Source organism: Melanotaenia boesemani, chromosome 12 (genome assembly GCF_017639745.1).
Source record: "Melanotaenia boesemani isolate fMelBoe1 chromosome 12, fMelBoe1.pri, whole genome shotgun sequence".
Taxonomy (NCBI): Eukaryota; Metazoa; Chordata; class Actinopteri; order Atheriniformes; family Melanotaeniidae; genus Melanotaenia; species Melanotaenia boesemani.
The window spans coordinates 8,082,480-8,095,982 of NC_055693.1; the positions used below are offsets into that span (position 1 = coordinate 8,082,480).

At 39.1% G+C, this 13,503-nt stretch overlaps 1 protein-coding gene across 1 annotated transcript in view; it reads left to right on the top strand.

The window, feature by feature from the left end:
• The first annotated feature begins 213 nt into the window (after positions 1 to 213).
• Positions 214 to 13,503, top strand: part of arhgap20 (Rho GTPase activating protein 20) — a 29,724-nt gene continuing 16,434 nt past the window's right edge. The window contains exons 1-8 of the mRNA XM_042001152.1: positions 214 to 520; positions 3,068 to 3,153; positions 10,768 to 10,944; positions 11,795 to 11,944; positions 12,574 to 12,615; positions 12,832 to 12,916; positions 13,082 to 13,159; positions 13,326 to 13,392. Of these exons, the coding sequence (XP_041857086.1) occupies positions 428 to 520; positions 3,068 to 3,153; positions 10,768 to 10,944; positions 11,795 to 11,944; positions 12,574 to 12,615; positions 12,832 to 12,916; positions 13,082 to 13,159; positions 13,326 to 13,392 (778 nt within the window). The 5' untranslated portion in view covers positions 214 to 427. The remainder of the gene's footprint in view (positions 521 to 3,067; positions 3,154 to 10,767; positions 10,945 to 11,794; positions 11,945 to 12,573; positions 12,616 to 12,831; positions 12,917 to 13,081; positions 13,160 to 13,325; positions 13,393 to 13,503) is intronic.

Sequence of the window (13,503 nt, forward strand, 5' to 3'; positions counted from 1 at the left end):
TGCTGTGTTATGCTGAACAAATTTGCTTTGCAAAGAGGAGCTTTATGAATATAATACTCCTCTTGATAATTAATTAATCAGTTAATAAATAAGATTTCCTTCCTAACGTACCTGTACTAAAAATAACAATAATATAATAATAAAAACTATTTTGGAAATTTTTACCGGAAGTTGCATGTTTCACTTCCTCTAACTTCACAGCCGTTGACTCAATCCTGAAGGACCGTCTTCCTCAGCGCTCAGATCAAACAGCCGTCAGAGCTCCGCACACACGTTTGTCACGTCCTCTTCTTTTTGCTCTTTTCTTTTCCATCATGGATTCTCCCGGAACTCGCGCCCTCTTCTTCGCCGGATAAACTTTGAATTTAACTCATATCATGGGAATATATTGCCTGTGCGCGCGGCCCCGCGGAGCTACACAGCTTTAATGGAAACTATGTCACCGCATCAGGGGACCATGGGGCAGAACAGGTCCGAGTCTTTGACGGGGGAGAGTAAGCCGACTCCCGACAACAAAAAGGTACCAGTGAGGCTTCTCTTTAGGACTTTTAGTGTTGATGGAGAACTGACTCTGGGCGCAGGTTCTGACCTGGCTCGCGCATTAAGGGACAACAAAGCCACATTCAAATTATCCTTGTGAAAACCCACACCAGTATCAGCGTCTTTTAAAATTTATCTAGACACTTTCTTCTATATTATGTCATCTTTAATTGCCTTGTTATCTCATTTGTAATGTGTATTTGATTAAAGCCTATATTCTTATATTTGAGATGTTTGTATGTGTTAAGATCAGAGGCTGGAGTGGATCACGCTGCTGTGAACACTACCGCAATGGATTTGGCTCCTACATAGTTCGCTTCTTTAGTATTTTGTGATATTAATTGCTTTCCTTGGTTTGTTTAATGTTTGAGGAAGACTTTGGACCAACAATGCGCGCTGTGCACGTCAAATATGTCATATGCTTGAAGAAGAAAACAGTTAGGATACAAATTAAAGCAATCAGCTTCCAGTGTGGATAAAAACACATATCCCCAGTGCTTTCTTGCATATTCTTATATAGGTGTTAATTTGCAGGATGATATTGTTGGCAGGGGATATTTGTTCATTTTAAAGACAAAAGGCAAAGTACAAACGAGAAATTCCTGCATCTAAAAAAATAAAAGAAATAGTTGCAGTATCTCTTTAAATGTAAGCTCTTCAACACTGCCTTGAGAGAAAAACAAGAAGTTAAACTGTAAATGCCGAGTCCTGCAATCAAATAATTTCTTACAATTTATCGACAAGTATTTAAAACAAGCAATTTAATTAGTTGCTTCATAAATTTATAGTAAACAGCGCCCCTCTTCATGTGGTGTTCAAACCCCGTCACTGCATCTGTCATCAGGCAGGATGGGATCCTTGAAAATGAGCAAATGAGTGTTCCTGAAAGCAGCTTTCTTTGGTTACAAAAGTTTACCACCATGACTTGCGCAAACAGCATCACTGAAATCATTAGATAAATCCTTTCCAATGATGACAAAATCCAACTTTCTGAGAATTGAAACACGTCAAGTTCTGTATTGACTAAAAAAAATCAACAATCCACACATTTTCTTCAGATTTGGCAGGAAAATCAATACATACAGTGTTGTAGTTCACTGATGCAGTCCTCCACTCAGAACATATACTTTTGGCTACAGTTACTGTTCACAAGCTCGTTGTGTTATTTTTTAAAGACATTCATCACTAACAGGCCTGAGCTTGCTGTTTGTAAAAAATAGTCTTAGTGATTTACGGATGATGTTGCTTTTATATTCAAGCTTTGGGAATTGTTAGAAATAAAGCAGAAGAGAGAAATTAACCCTTTCCTTTTCATTACTAATTGCAAAGTTAATTGAAAAACACTCAGGAGTGGTTTGTCCAGATATAATATTCCGTTTTTATATCCATGCCAACTGAATAAGCTGTATAGGTACTACAACAATAACTTTAATGGTGACTGATGTGTTTTAAAGGTTGTGCCTGCAGGCCAGGCCTTCTCTTTGGCTTTTGCAGGCATATCAGTATAATCTGAGACATTCAGGCTCATACTTTTCATCAGCTTCTTCCTTGTTTCTTTTGCTGTGAGGAGAATGTGTTGTGCATCCTGCAGATTACTACCTAATTGCAGGAATGACAAGGTGTCATTTCAGTGATATCATTGTCACCTTCATTCATTATTTCACAGAAAGCATAGGTCCATGACTTATGTTGTGGGTGCTAAAACATTTTGCAATTACAAATTCAAGTTACTTTAGACCCGAATACATCCATAATAAATCCCACTAGCTACAAAGCCAAATAACCTGTCCTAAAAGAGAAAAAGTAGTCAGGGAGAGATGCTCATTTTAGGCCATAAGTAAAGTTGGTGCATCTTCTTTTCCACCAAATGTTGAGTCTGGTGTCCCATGATACTCATCACAGTGTAATTTATGCAAGGCTTTTTAAAAATTTGTCCTATATATCTAATGTATACCTACAAAGAAAGGAATGTCCCCTATATTCCATTGCAAAACGAGTTTAAAATGCCAGGTCTCATTTATTTTGCAATGCTACTTTAGGAAGTTTCAGCCCTTTCTCAGATTGAGTAACTGTTGTGTATGTTGGCCGGGGATTTTGGTATGTCGTAAATAGATTAAATTTAATTGGAATACTTGTGGCAGCCACAAGGATGCCGGTCATACTTCTGTGAGAGAGCATACAGTTGGACATGTCACAGTTGAGATTATACGGGCGATCGTAAACTTGATGCACCTTTTAAAAATGTCCAAGAGTCAGTTACTTTAGTCATTTTTCTGTCTTGTTTTTTCATCTCTCCCTTTCCTGCTGTCACTTCTCCTTTTCTATCAGTCACCATGATCCCCTTTGTCTCAAATCCTGTACTTCCTGCACAGCCAACAACCAGCCTCGCACAGTCTTTACTGTGGACTTTGCAATCTCTTTGTCATCATGCTATGAAAATGGCTTTACATGTTACTCATCATGAGATGCAAACAATAGTCATGCTTTAACCCATGCCCTGTCTCTTTCTTTCTTTCTGGCTGTGCAGAAAATGAAGACCCTGGCTCAGAGACGGCAGTCAGCACCTTCGCTAGTCATCAGCAAAGCACTTACAAGATCGAGAAGCGCATCCAGGTATCAACAAACACCTACAACATGCTTTCATTATAAAGAGCTGCAGCAGAGCTGCTGACACCCCCTGCTGGCCTGTAGGCCCTCAAACATATATTGTATATCCCATTTAAATGGTTTGTAAAGGGTAACTAATCTTAATAAATTTTTTTCTTGGCTTATGTTTACCATCCTTTAGTTTCTTTAGCAGGACTTACCTTCTGGACAAATATTCATTTACTAACAATATATTGATTCACAAATGCAGTTTTGACATAATATTGAATTGATCTGAATTATTATCCGTTTTTATCCAACTGCAGACAACTTGGAAAAAAAAAGCTTGCCCAGACATTCACATCTGATATTGCAGGCTGCACTTTAAAAGATGCATGCTTTTACTAGCAAACCTTTCATGATTTTGTCACTGAATCCTCCCAGAAAAACTCAGTCATGGATTTAAGGGCTGATAGCACAGGGATTAGAGGTTGAAGCCTAGAAGCTGCGGATAAAAACACCAGGCAGACGTGAAAATCTGGATCTTTAGTGAGCAGTCTCACACACAGATTATGCATTTTAAAGGAGCTTTAGAGGACTAAGCCCGCAATGTAGATATTTGCACAAGATTCAGATGTTTTCCCTCAATTTGCTTAAGAGTTAAGAGGGTTTTCCTTTGGGATTCGTTCACTGGGGCGGTTTAAACGCTTATTTCTCCCAGAGCTATCAGTCTTTTCATCACTCCCGTATCGCTCAAATGCCTTTCCTCTTCCTTTAATGGGGTCGGAAATAAGCCACTACACACCCTTTGGGGACGTTGCTTATTTGCTAGAAACTTCTTTTGTATTGTATGCTTGGAGGTGGCTTTTGAGTCAAGCCTGTCCTGAAAGCATTTTCAGCCTTTGAAAGTTTTTAAGTCTCCAAAAATCTTTCAAAGAGACAAGCCAGACATGTTCTACACGTAAGCATGCAAGCAGCACCATGTAGAGACTGCAGAGGAAGACCATAATTGTGTACAGAACACCATGTTTAAAGTGTGTAACTCCAACTTTTTAAACCAGTGCTGAAGGAAACTCTCCACACTATTAAATGGGTCAGTTCTCTTGGGCCAGAATATGTGCTAAAGAAAGTAAGTGAGGAAACGCAGATATTCTGCTCAGAGGTATAGTGAGCAGCTGAGACAAGCAACCTATTGAGTGAAAGACAAATAGTCAGACTGACAGAGCCACTTAGTCTGTCCAAGTCTGACCGGCCTGTGTGTGTTTATGTGTGAAGTAAGAGTAGGTGTGGAGCCAGGGCCTGACACTCTCAGCTGTCACCCTTAACCTTTGGCATCACATCAGGAGGTGTGGGGGTGAGGTGTTCATTACTGTGTGTGCAGGGGGTGCCACCAGCAGAGTGGTTTGATGACTCTCAGTAGGTCATGATAATGGTTGATGCAATTTTAACCCCTTTTTGTTTTGGAGAACAGTCAGTTTTTAACATGATCGGGTTTTTTAACCCATGTGGTTGCTTTGGAAGCTGCTTTATAAAAAATCATAACACCCCAAATCCCCATTAATGCAGTTAAAATGGATGTATCAGTAGTTCCAGCAGTTTTTGGCTGCAGCTTAAACATCATTGCATCACCAATGAGCTCCTTATCCAAGTAAATCCTAGAGGCTCCGCAGAGAAAGTAGCAAATATTCCATGTGTGCAATTTCTGCTGTGACTGAGCGGCTTTTTAAGGTTTGCATACTTTCTGCTTTCACAAATGTCCACTGCAATGCAGCAATCTGGTGGAGAGCTTAGAGATAACGCCACCCTGGTTGTTTCATCTTGACCATATGGAATCATAGGCTTGGAAGAGTTGGATGCGGTCTTGCTCTTTGGTTGAGGACAACCAGTGTCTAACTTTGAATAAGAAGAAAGAACAAGTTGTTCAGTCAGTGCTCATCCTGGTTATCATAATTTATTATGACCAGAGTACTTTCTCAGTTACATCACAGTCTTTACTACTCTGGTAGTTAAATGCACTTAAATGCTGCCTTGATTCATGATGTAAATGCACAAAGTACCTATTTACCTGTAGATGATGACCCAATCTAACATCATTTGACTGGAAACTAAACTGGATTCAACTTTGGCTCTGTACTTCCTATTGTTGCCCATGTTTGCATTTGTAACCAAGTGTGTTTGGAGTGGCCTAATGAATCTGATTTAAATGCCTGTAGAGTTTTAATGCCCAGTCTCTGCTTATTTCCCCTTATCTTTTATTTTCGACATGACTTTGTCTTTTTGCCATCAGGCTTCGAGGTGCTGAAATGGTCTCTGGACTTTAGCTCAGCCATTTACATCACCTTCTCACACAGTCACACATCATCCAGATGTATAACCTCATCCTTCAGCCTCAGGGCTTACAGTGCAGGATATTGTTGCAGCAAAGTGAAGTTTAAGTCCCCTCTTCCTCAGGGAATGAAACTAATACATTATTGAGGAAGGTGGCGGCACCATAAAGCATTAAAACATATGACTGGCTGACAGTCCCGACCTTACACTCACTTGTATTGGTCACCACATGCAAGACACATCCCCCAAAAAGAGAAAAACTGATGTGGAAAACACACATCTGTTTGCTGACAACACAAACCCCATCTGTTCCTTTTGCATTCTATCTAAGCATGTTTTATTAAAACACTTGTCAGGATATTACTGTATTCAGTTAATCCAAATTCTAATCTTACCCCCAAACCTTGAAAAAAATTCTCTTTGATCTAACTGGTTGTTTGAGGACATTTGGTGCTCAAGATAACAAGAATCCGCATAATGAAAAGACATTTCCTGGTTTTAATGATGTGCTCTGCTAAAGATATTATTGCTCGCAGCCCCTAGTAACTTCTCCTTTACTGAGTTTCAGCTGACCTCATCCTCTACGTGAGTATGCCCTGCCATGTATGTTTTTCCTCTGGATATATGGAAAGCATTGCATGTCTTCATGGGATGACATTATCGTTTGAATATATGGAAATTACTCAGTGAAGGGGAAAAAAGGGAAACATACAGTTTAATTTCTAAAACTGAGGTAGTTGTGGTCAAGATGATGAAACGCCTTCTGGATTAATTAGGTCTGCCTGTGTAGTCTTAGTGGTTAGTGTTTGCTCGTGGTTAATATCCACAGATTTTTTAAAATCGATAATGGATCTGCCCTTTAAATGACCTTGGTTGTTACGGCTGGAGTATAATTCTCAAATAAATGTGAGTCACTATGGTTTTTGCCAACAGGCTTACTGTAGTTCTGTTGCAGTAATGAACAAAAGCTACTGCTGTGGATTTAGGAGACGGTACAGGGTGGTGTGTGCTGTGCAAAATGACGTGTTTCTGAATCTGCATGTAAACATGCATTCTTTTGTTTCTTTGTCTCCTGCACTCATACACTTGAATGTGAATTGCTGCTTGTCTGGAGAACCAGGTCAGACTGCTGGTGATGCAATACTCCAATATGCAAAAACACAAAAGGTCAATGGGTTACACACACAGGCTAGTACGCATTCACACTCCCTTTTCCTGAAATTTCCTTGGATTTGCATTTCGTCCACACAAACAGTGACTGTGACTCACCATCACATCACAGACTCCCCTCTTGTTCTGTGTTTTTATCTCAGTCTTTTAATTTAAAGTCTACATGTTGCATTCGGAAAGAAAAGACATGATGAACGCTTCTCTCAAAACCATTGTACTTAATTTAATTTGCTTCTTTCTGTCGGTGTTGGGTTCACGGCAAACAAATGTTAAAGTTGTTTTAGGACAAGGTATCAGAGCTGGCCCCCGAGGCAAATCGGATGCTGACAATGAGATATTAAAAAAAAAAAAAAAAAGACAGAAAAGACTCATAGTTCTCACGATCTTTACTATTACATCAGTGTGTGTCATTTCTACCTGGAGGGTATCAATCTGCTCCATTTAGGTCGACCAGTTGACAGCTGAGGTGATCGCACGGCAACAGTAAATTCAAACATCGTAGATAAATAGATGAAGGAGGCAAAATGTTGAATTTAATTTATATTAAATATCTTCAACCTCGCCGAAGATCCCACTTCTGGGTCTGCCCTTCATAAAAGTTATTCATTTTAAGAACAGCTCTTAAAAATTTGGAAATATCACACGGACAAATTAAACTGAAACTGTATAAGAAAAAATAGTGAAATATTCATTAAAAAAAGAAGGCATGAGGAGAAAAAGCCTGTAACAGCTGTTTATCCAGCTGTTCTCAGGCTTTACTCATCATCCTCACCCAAGCCTCCAAGGTTTGAGCTGATTTAAGTACACACTGTACACAGTGTTTACTACACAAACTTGTAGTGATTCAACGGCAGCAGGCTTGTTGATCCACATGAAAAATCCAGCTCACTTCTGAAAACCGAGAGCCTTACTCAGAGATGAGATCCATGCCTTTGTCATTCAAAACAATCATTCATATAGTTCATCCTTAAAAAAAAAAGGGTATGTTATTTATCCTTCCTGTTGCCTTTAGCTTTTTGTTGTAGGTGGTTGTCCAGTGATAAACATCCCAAATTTGTGGTCTGTGTTGGTAAAATTGACTTATCAGAGACCAACTTTGTGATTTACACTGATAGAATGGATAAAAAAATCTATCTCAGCACTGCTTGAATATTCATCCGGGTAGATTAGTATGCAGTGTTGTGCGGTTCATTGTACACTGGCCCCTTATTGTGTTCTAAAAAGTCAACAATCCTCCACAAAGGTGGCCATGTATGTGCAGGCGGGGCGGGCGCTCAATTTATCAACATCACATGATGTACAATGGAGACATTAGCTCTTCATCCATCAGATTCAAAGGGTGGCCGGCTCAGCTGTCAATCTGAGGATGTGTGCTGAATACGGACGATGTTGTCTTTTTGGTGAGCAGCGAGATGTGAAAGGGGCTTTACAAGTTTGCATGTGTGTGTGTGTTTGTGTGTGGCGGGGGGTGATGACAGGAGTGTTTTCAGGATTTGCGCTGACAACAAGGACAAAGGAGCATGTGCTGATGAAAATTTTTGAGGCTTCACACTGTGATGTTAATCCCAGTGCAAGTTAATCAAGAATCCTTCAGTGTAATCCTGCAGTTTTTTTTCTTTTATTTCTTTTCTTTTTATTATTCCTAAGCTGCATGTGTCTTCACGTTAATATGAATGTTTTTCCATGTAGAAAGATCTCTTATAATTTCTTTTGTGTTTATATATATATGTGTGTGTGTGTGTGTGTGTGAATAAAAGGAACGCTTATTTCCTATTTTCCCAAATTTCCCTGAGGGCTCTCTGAAGGGATTAATAAAGTATTTCTATTCTATTCTATTCTTATTTCAAATGTAGTTTCAGCAATACATTTGACAAAATGTCTTTCTTTTACCAAAAGAGAAGTATCTTTTTTTTTATTTCAGCTGGTCATTAGTTGAAAATTTTTGTCATATTTTTGATTCATGATTTCCCAAATGTCAATTAAACACCAGGACTCTGTTAATTCGGACCAAATGTGGTATATACCTGAAGAATGTGTGTTTTATCGTACATTTATGAATCCACAGATGAACTTCTTTTGCCCTAACATAGATGTCATGCCAGTTTTTAATGCATTTCTGTCAGAATTTTGCAGCCTTCCAATTATGGCGTTCATCCTCACAGAACTTTTAATGGCATAATGTCCTTTAGATGATAAAATCAAGATTTTGGTTTCCATTTTTATATCTATTTTTGAGTTTTGTAACTGTTTGCCCGCATAGTCTTTTTCCGATTGATGAACCTTTTCTCATCTTCATTTCTGAGACACTCAGACTCTGATACTCTTTTTTTTTTTTTTTTACCCTATCATGCAACTAACTTGCTGCCAATTTAAATGAAATAGAAATATAACATTCCATCAGATAGCCTATATTTTGTGAGATTAATTACAGGATTTAAAGGTTTTGCAGATCACTGCGTACGGCAGCTTTTGTCAGTTTAAGTTGTAGAAAGTTTCACAGTTGCTGCTCTTGCAGGACAGCGTGTTCGTTTGAGCCTCTGCTTAATTGGCAACCTTTGTTTAATTTAACTGAATTCTCTAAGCTCCCTTTGGATTTATTTTTGGATGATACACAAAGACAGAGCAACAACAAGGAAACACATTAATTCATTATGTAACCCATCACTTACGCAATGTATCAGAAAGCATTATGGAGCATGAAAGAATCGGCTTCTCGGGATAGCCTGGACAGCTCCTCAGCGCTTTGCTACAGCAGAATAGTATGTTTCCATTTAGATATATGTAATTAAGAAATGAAAAGTAGAAACTATTTAAAGAAGAGTGTATACATTTGATAGCAGTACATGAAAGAGGCAGAGATAGAAATGTGTGCAAGTGGGCATTTAAGTGTTTTATCTGGTTCCGACAAATAAACAGGAAAGGATGGAGCACTCAAATTATTTCCTTTTCCACAAAAAAACCCCCCTTTGTTTACATATGTCCATCATTGAGGCCAACTCTGTTTTAATTAAAATCACAGTTAACAAGCAAGCATTCAGATAAAACCTGTTCTAATCTGCAGTAGCTTTACTGAAAGGCAGGAGCTTCACCATTTTCATTTTATCCTTCTCTGACTGTTTAACTTTCCAGAACCATCTTTGTGCTGATCCAAAACATGCTAATAATATGTAACAGATTTCTCCAACTGGCTTATGCAACATAACTCCTGATTTGTGGCCAAAGAATTGCAAAGCTGGTTTAAAAGTGTTTGTTTCACTGAAATGCCTGATGGCAAATGCGGTCGCAACTGTAACGAATCAGGAAATAATGTGGTAAAAACTCAGCTTTTTGAGCTTCCTTTAATTTGCATTAGCTTTTTGGATGTTTAAGGCCTTCTTTGGGTCTTTCCAGGTTTGGTTCACCACTCCACAGAACTCCTGCTTTCAGTTGCGTTATGTCACACTCTAACGATTTGGGAAAAAACTTCCTTCACAGTGAAAGCAACAGTATTAAAGGGAACATATGACTCTCCAGTTCAAGTGTGTATGTACAATGACATTATAATCCTGTGGTCAGCATAAAGCCCCACAGATAAAGTTCAAGGTTAATTCGGTTTAGCTGGTAGATTTAACTAGTTTCTTCACAAGCTGCAAGTCACACATGACATTTATGTCTAAACACTTCACTATTGAAACTCAAGTTAAAGGGGTATTGTTTCAATCACATAAAAATGCAGTTTCAGGTTGAATTACTCTCTTAAAGTGGCAGGTAGCTCAGAGCTAAATAAAGTTTAGTGTTACTAAAAGAAGCATATTTTTTAGATTAGAAGATATTGTCTTGGGTCTCTCTTTCTATCCCGACAGAGGAGTTTAGTTGCAGCCGCAAATTCCGATATTGCACATGCTTCGTATATAGTTTCATACTTTCCAGCATCTTCATATTTCCATCGCAGGTCACTAAACTGCTTTAAAACACTCTGGAGCTAGTTGCTTTGCTTCATGGAAATTTCTCTGTAGAGAATTTAGGCCCAGCCTATGCAAGGTTTCCAAAAACCTGCTGCTCCAGCGATTACCCCTAAACACATCCAGCAGACAAATTTCTCCATTGGGGATCAATATTTCATTGTGTGCCTGTGTTGTGTGTTGTCTTGGTTTTGTCCTCCAGGGAAAGCTGCCTGACGCCAGTCAGCCCGGAGTCATGTCCCCTCGTCCAGGCCTTCCTGGCTGAGTGTCCAGGCCGCTTACTCTTGGGTCACGCCCAAACGCAGTTAAAGACCGGCCTGCAGACCCAAGAGAGACACCTCTTCCTCTTCACTGACACGCTGCTCGTCACCAAGGCCAAGTGAGACCCCCTGTGGTTGTTCATGTCAGAGGGATACAGGGGGAAAAAAATGTTAAAACATTAAAAAATGGAAAAAAACTAACAAATTTGAGAGGGTTTCGGTTGTTTCTCTGATTTAGTTCAAAGGTAGAGTGGTACTCTGACTCTCTCCTCTTTACTCCAGAGCTTCTTTCACTTCTCCACATCTCATTTTTTCCCCCTGGCGTATAATTATTTCTCAGCCAATTAAATCCATATGAAGCCTGGCCGAGATCAAAGCCCCCACTGGCCAGGCTGCTTTGGGCCTGCAGTATTGGGCTCCCCACCCACAAACTACAACGCACATGCACTTTTAAAAATAGAAACTTACAAAGTGCACGGCCATTTTTGAAGTCCACACACACTCACACACAAACATACAGACTGTGTACTTACTGTACACACAAACTATTCAGTGCAGACACAGCAGGATGTCTGTGGTGTGTTCAGGGAGTCATATGCCAGTGGGTGGAGCTGACCCTTCCAGTAAAAAGAGTATATGCTATAATTGGATTTAATATAGTGTGACAGGACACAGGGTGAGTTAAAGGAATGTACATTTGGAAGACACCAATAGCAGGGAAGAGAAATTCAGTGATGTATATGTGTGGTTTTTTTGTCTTTTTAGAACACTGACATACAGAGAGTGTGTGTTACTGTGCCAAATATGCGTAGTTGGATCTTGTACCTCTATAATTAGAGACGTTGTGGTGAATAAATACACATTTAGCAAGTATGCTTGTGTTTAACCTCTTAAAATAGCTAGATAGTTTAATATTTCCTTCTATATCAAATGGTTCTTAAAGGATTTCCAAATGTTTCCAAATTGCAGGTCTCCTACTCATTTTAAAGTTAAGGCCCAAGTTCGAATGTGTGAGATGTGGACAGCTAACTGCATGGACGAGGTGTGTGAGGGAAGCACAAACCCTGAGAAGAGCTTTGTTATGGGCTGGCCCACTTGCAACTGTGTGGCCATGTTCAGGTACGTATTCACACTCGCATGCAAATGACAACATAAGTTTCATATTTAAGAAGAGGAATACTTGTCTGGAAAAGTGGAAATATTGCCGGATTTTTCTTAGATTATTGTGATTTAATCAAACATGATCATTTCAGTGTAACTTAATGTCATTTTATATAACTTTTTCAACCGCATCTACACGGCTTTTTATTCATGGCAAGCTCAATGAACATGACACACCTCTCTGAGCCAGTCCAGTATAGTTCTAAAAAGAGTACACAATGTTCTGAGATGCTGTATAACATCACAGAGGAACTACAAACCAAACATGCAGCCACAAAATCTTGCAACCCTCAAGCGCAAAGAGAGTTTCCATTTGTTGAACAGCTCAGCTCAACCTCAACAAGACTGAAGTAGGCAAGCACACACGCACAGCAAGCTCAAACATGCAACATAAATAAATGCAATCATACAAATACGCTGTATTTTTGCACCTGCCTCAGTGGCACACACGCTTGTGTTTTAAATCAGACACGCTCATTGTGTTTTTTTATCAGCAGGAATCCACTCTTAGCTCAGGGTGAAGTCTGCGGTTTTACACAGAGCAAAGCATCTGATCATGTTTTATCATTTTCTTTATTCCTCTTCAGTTCTGAAGAGCTCAAGGACAAGTGGTTGGCGCTCATCACCAGGTAAGCTATTGGATAGAGATATTTTTAACCTCATACCATACTGTAAGTCAGATGTGGCATCTTGCGTAGAAGCTATTAGATTTTGATGAATGATGAGATTAAGCAGATGTGAGATCTGCGTGATTAATTATCTCATATTTAAAATGTTTGCATCAATTCCTCGTTTTTGTCTTGTTTCAACACTTGTCTCCTTCTTTTGTTTCTTCCTGCTTTCAGTCGGATAAGTGAAGGAAAAGAGACAGACGATCCAAAAACCATTCCTCTGAAGATATTTGCCAAGGATATTGGAAATTGTGCATATGTACGTCTTTTTCTCCCTTGTTTTCTTTTTATTATTATTGTTATTATTATTATTATTAATAATAATAATTTCTTTTAGCACCAGAACATTTGTTTAAATAATTAATAACTTTACCAGCACTACTATCATTAATGATGATCCATATTTCTATCATTTTTTCAACAGGCCAAAACGCTTGCAGTCAACAACACTGACAGCACCACTGATGTCATCCGCATGGCTCTGCAGCAGTTTGGCATATCGGTAAAAAAACCAGATACTTAGCCCGGTAGATAATGGCTGTACGTTAATGTGATGTTAGAAAATTTAAAGCCAGTCAGTCATGCATTTATGGAGGTGTCTCGACAGGCATAAGCTTATAAGAAACGGCAAAGCAAGACTTTAACTTGACGTGTTTTTTTTTGTCCAGGGCTGTGTAAAAGACCACCGGTTGTGGGTGAGTTCCTGTAAGGACGACCCTCCATATCCTCTCATCGGTGAGCTCCGAAAGTCATTAAACATCATCATAAAAACACACAACATTGAATTGAGCTTTAAATTGAGGATTTTAAATAAACACATTAATGCTTTTAGCTCTGAGTAAATTC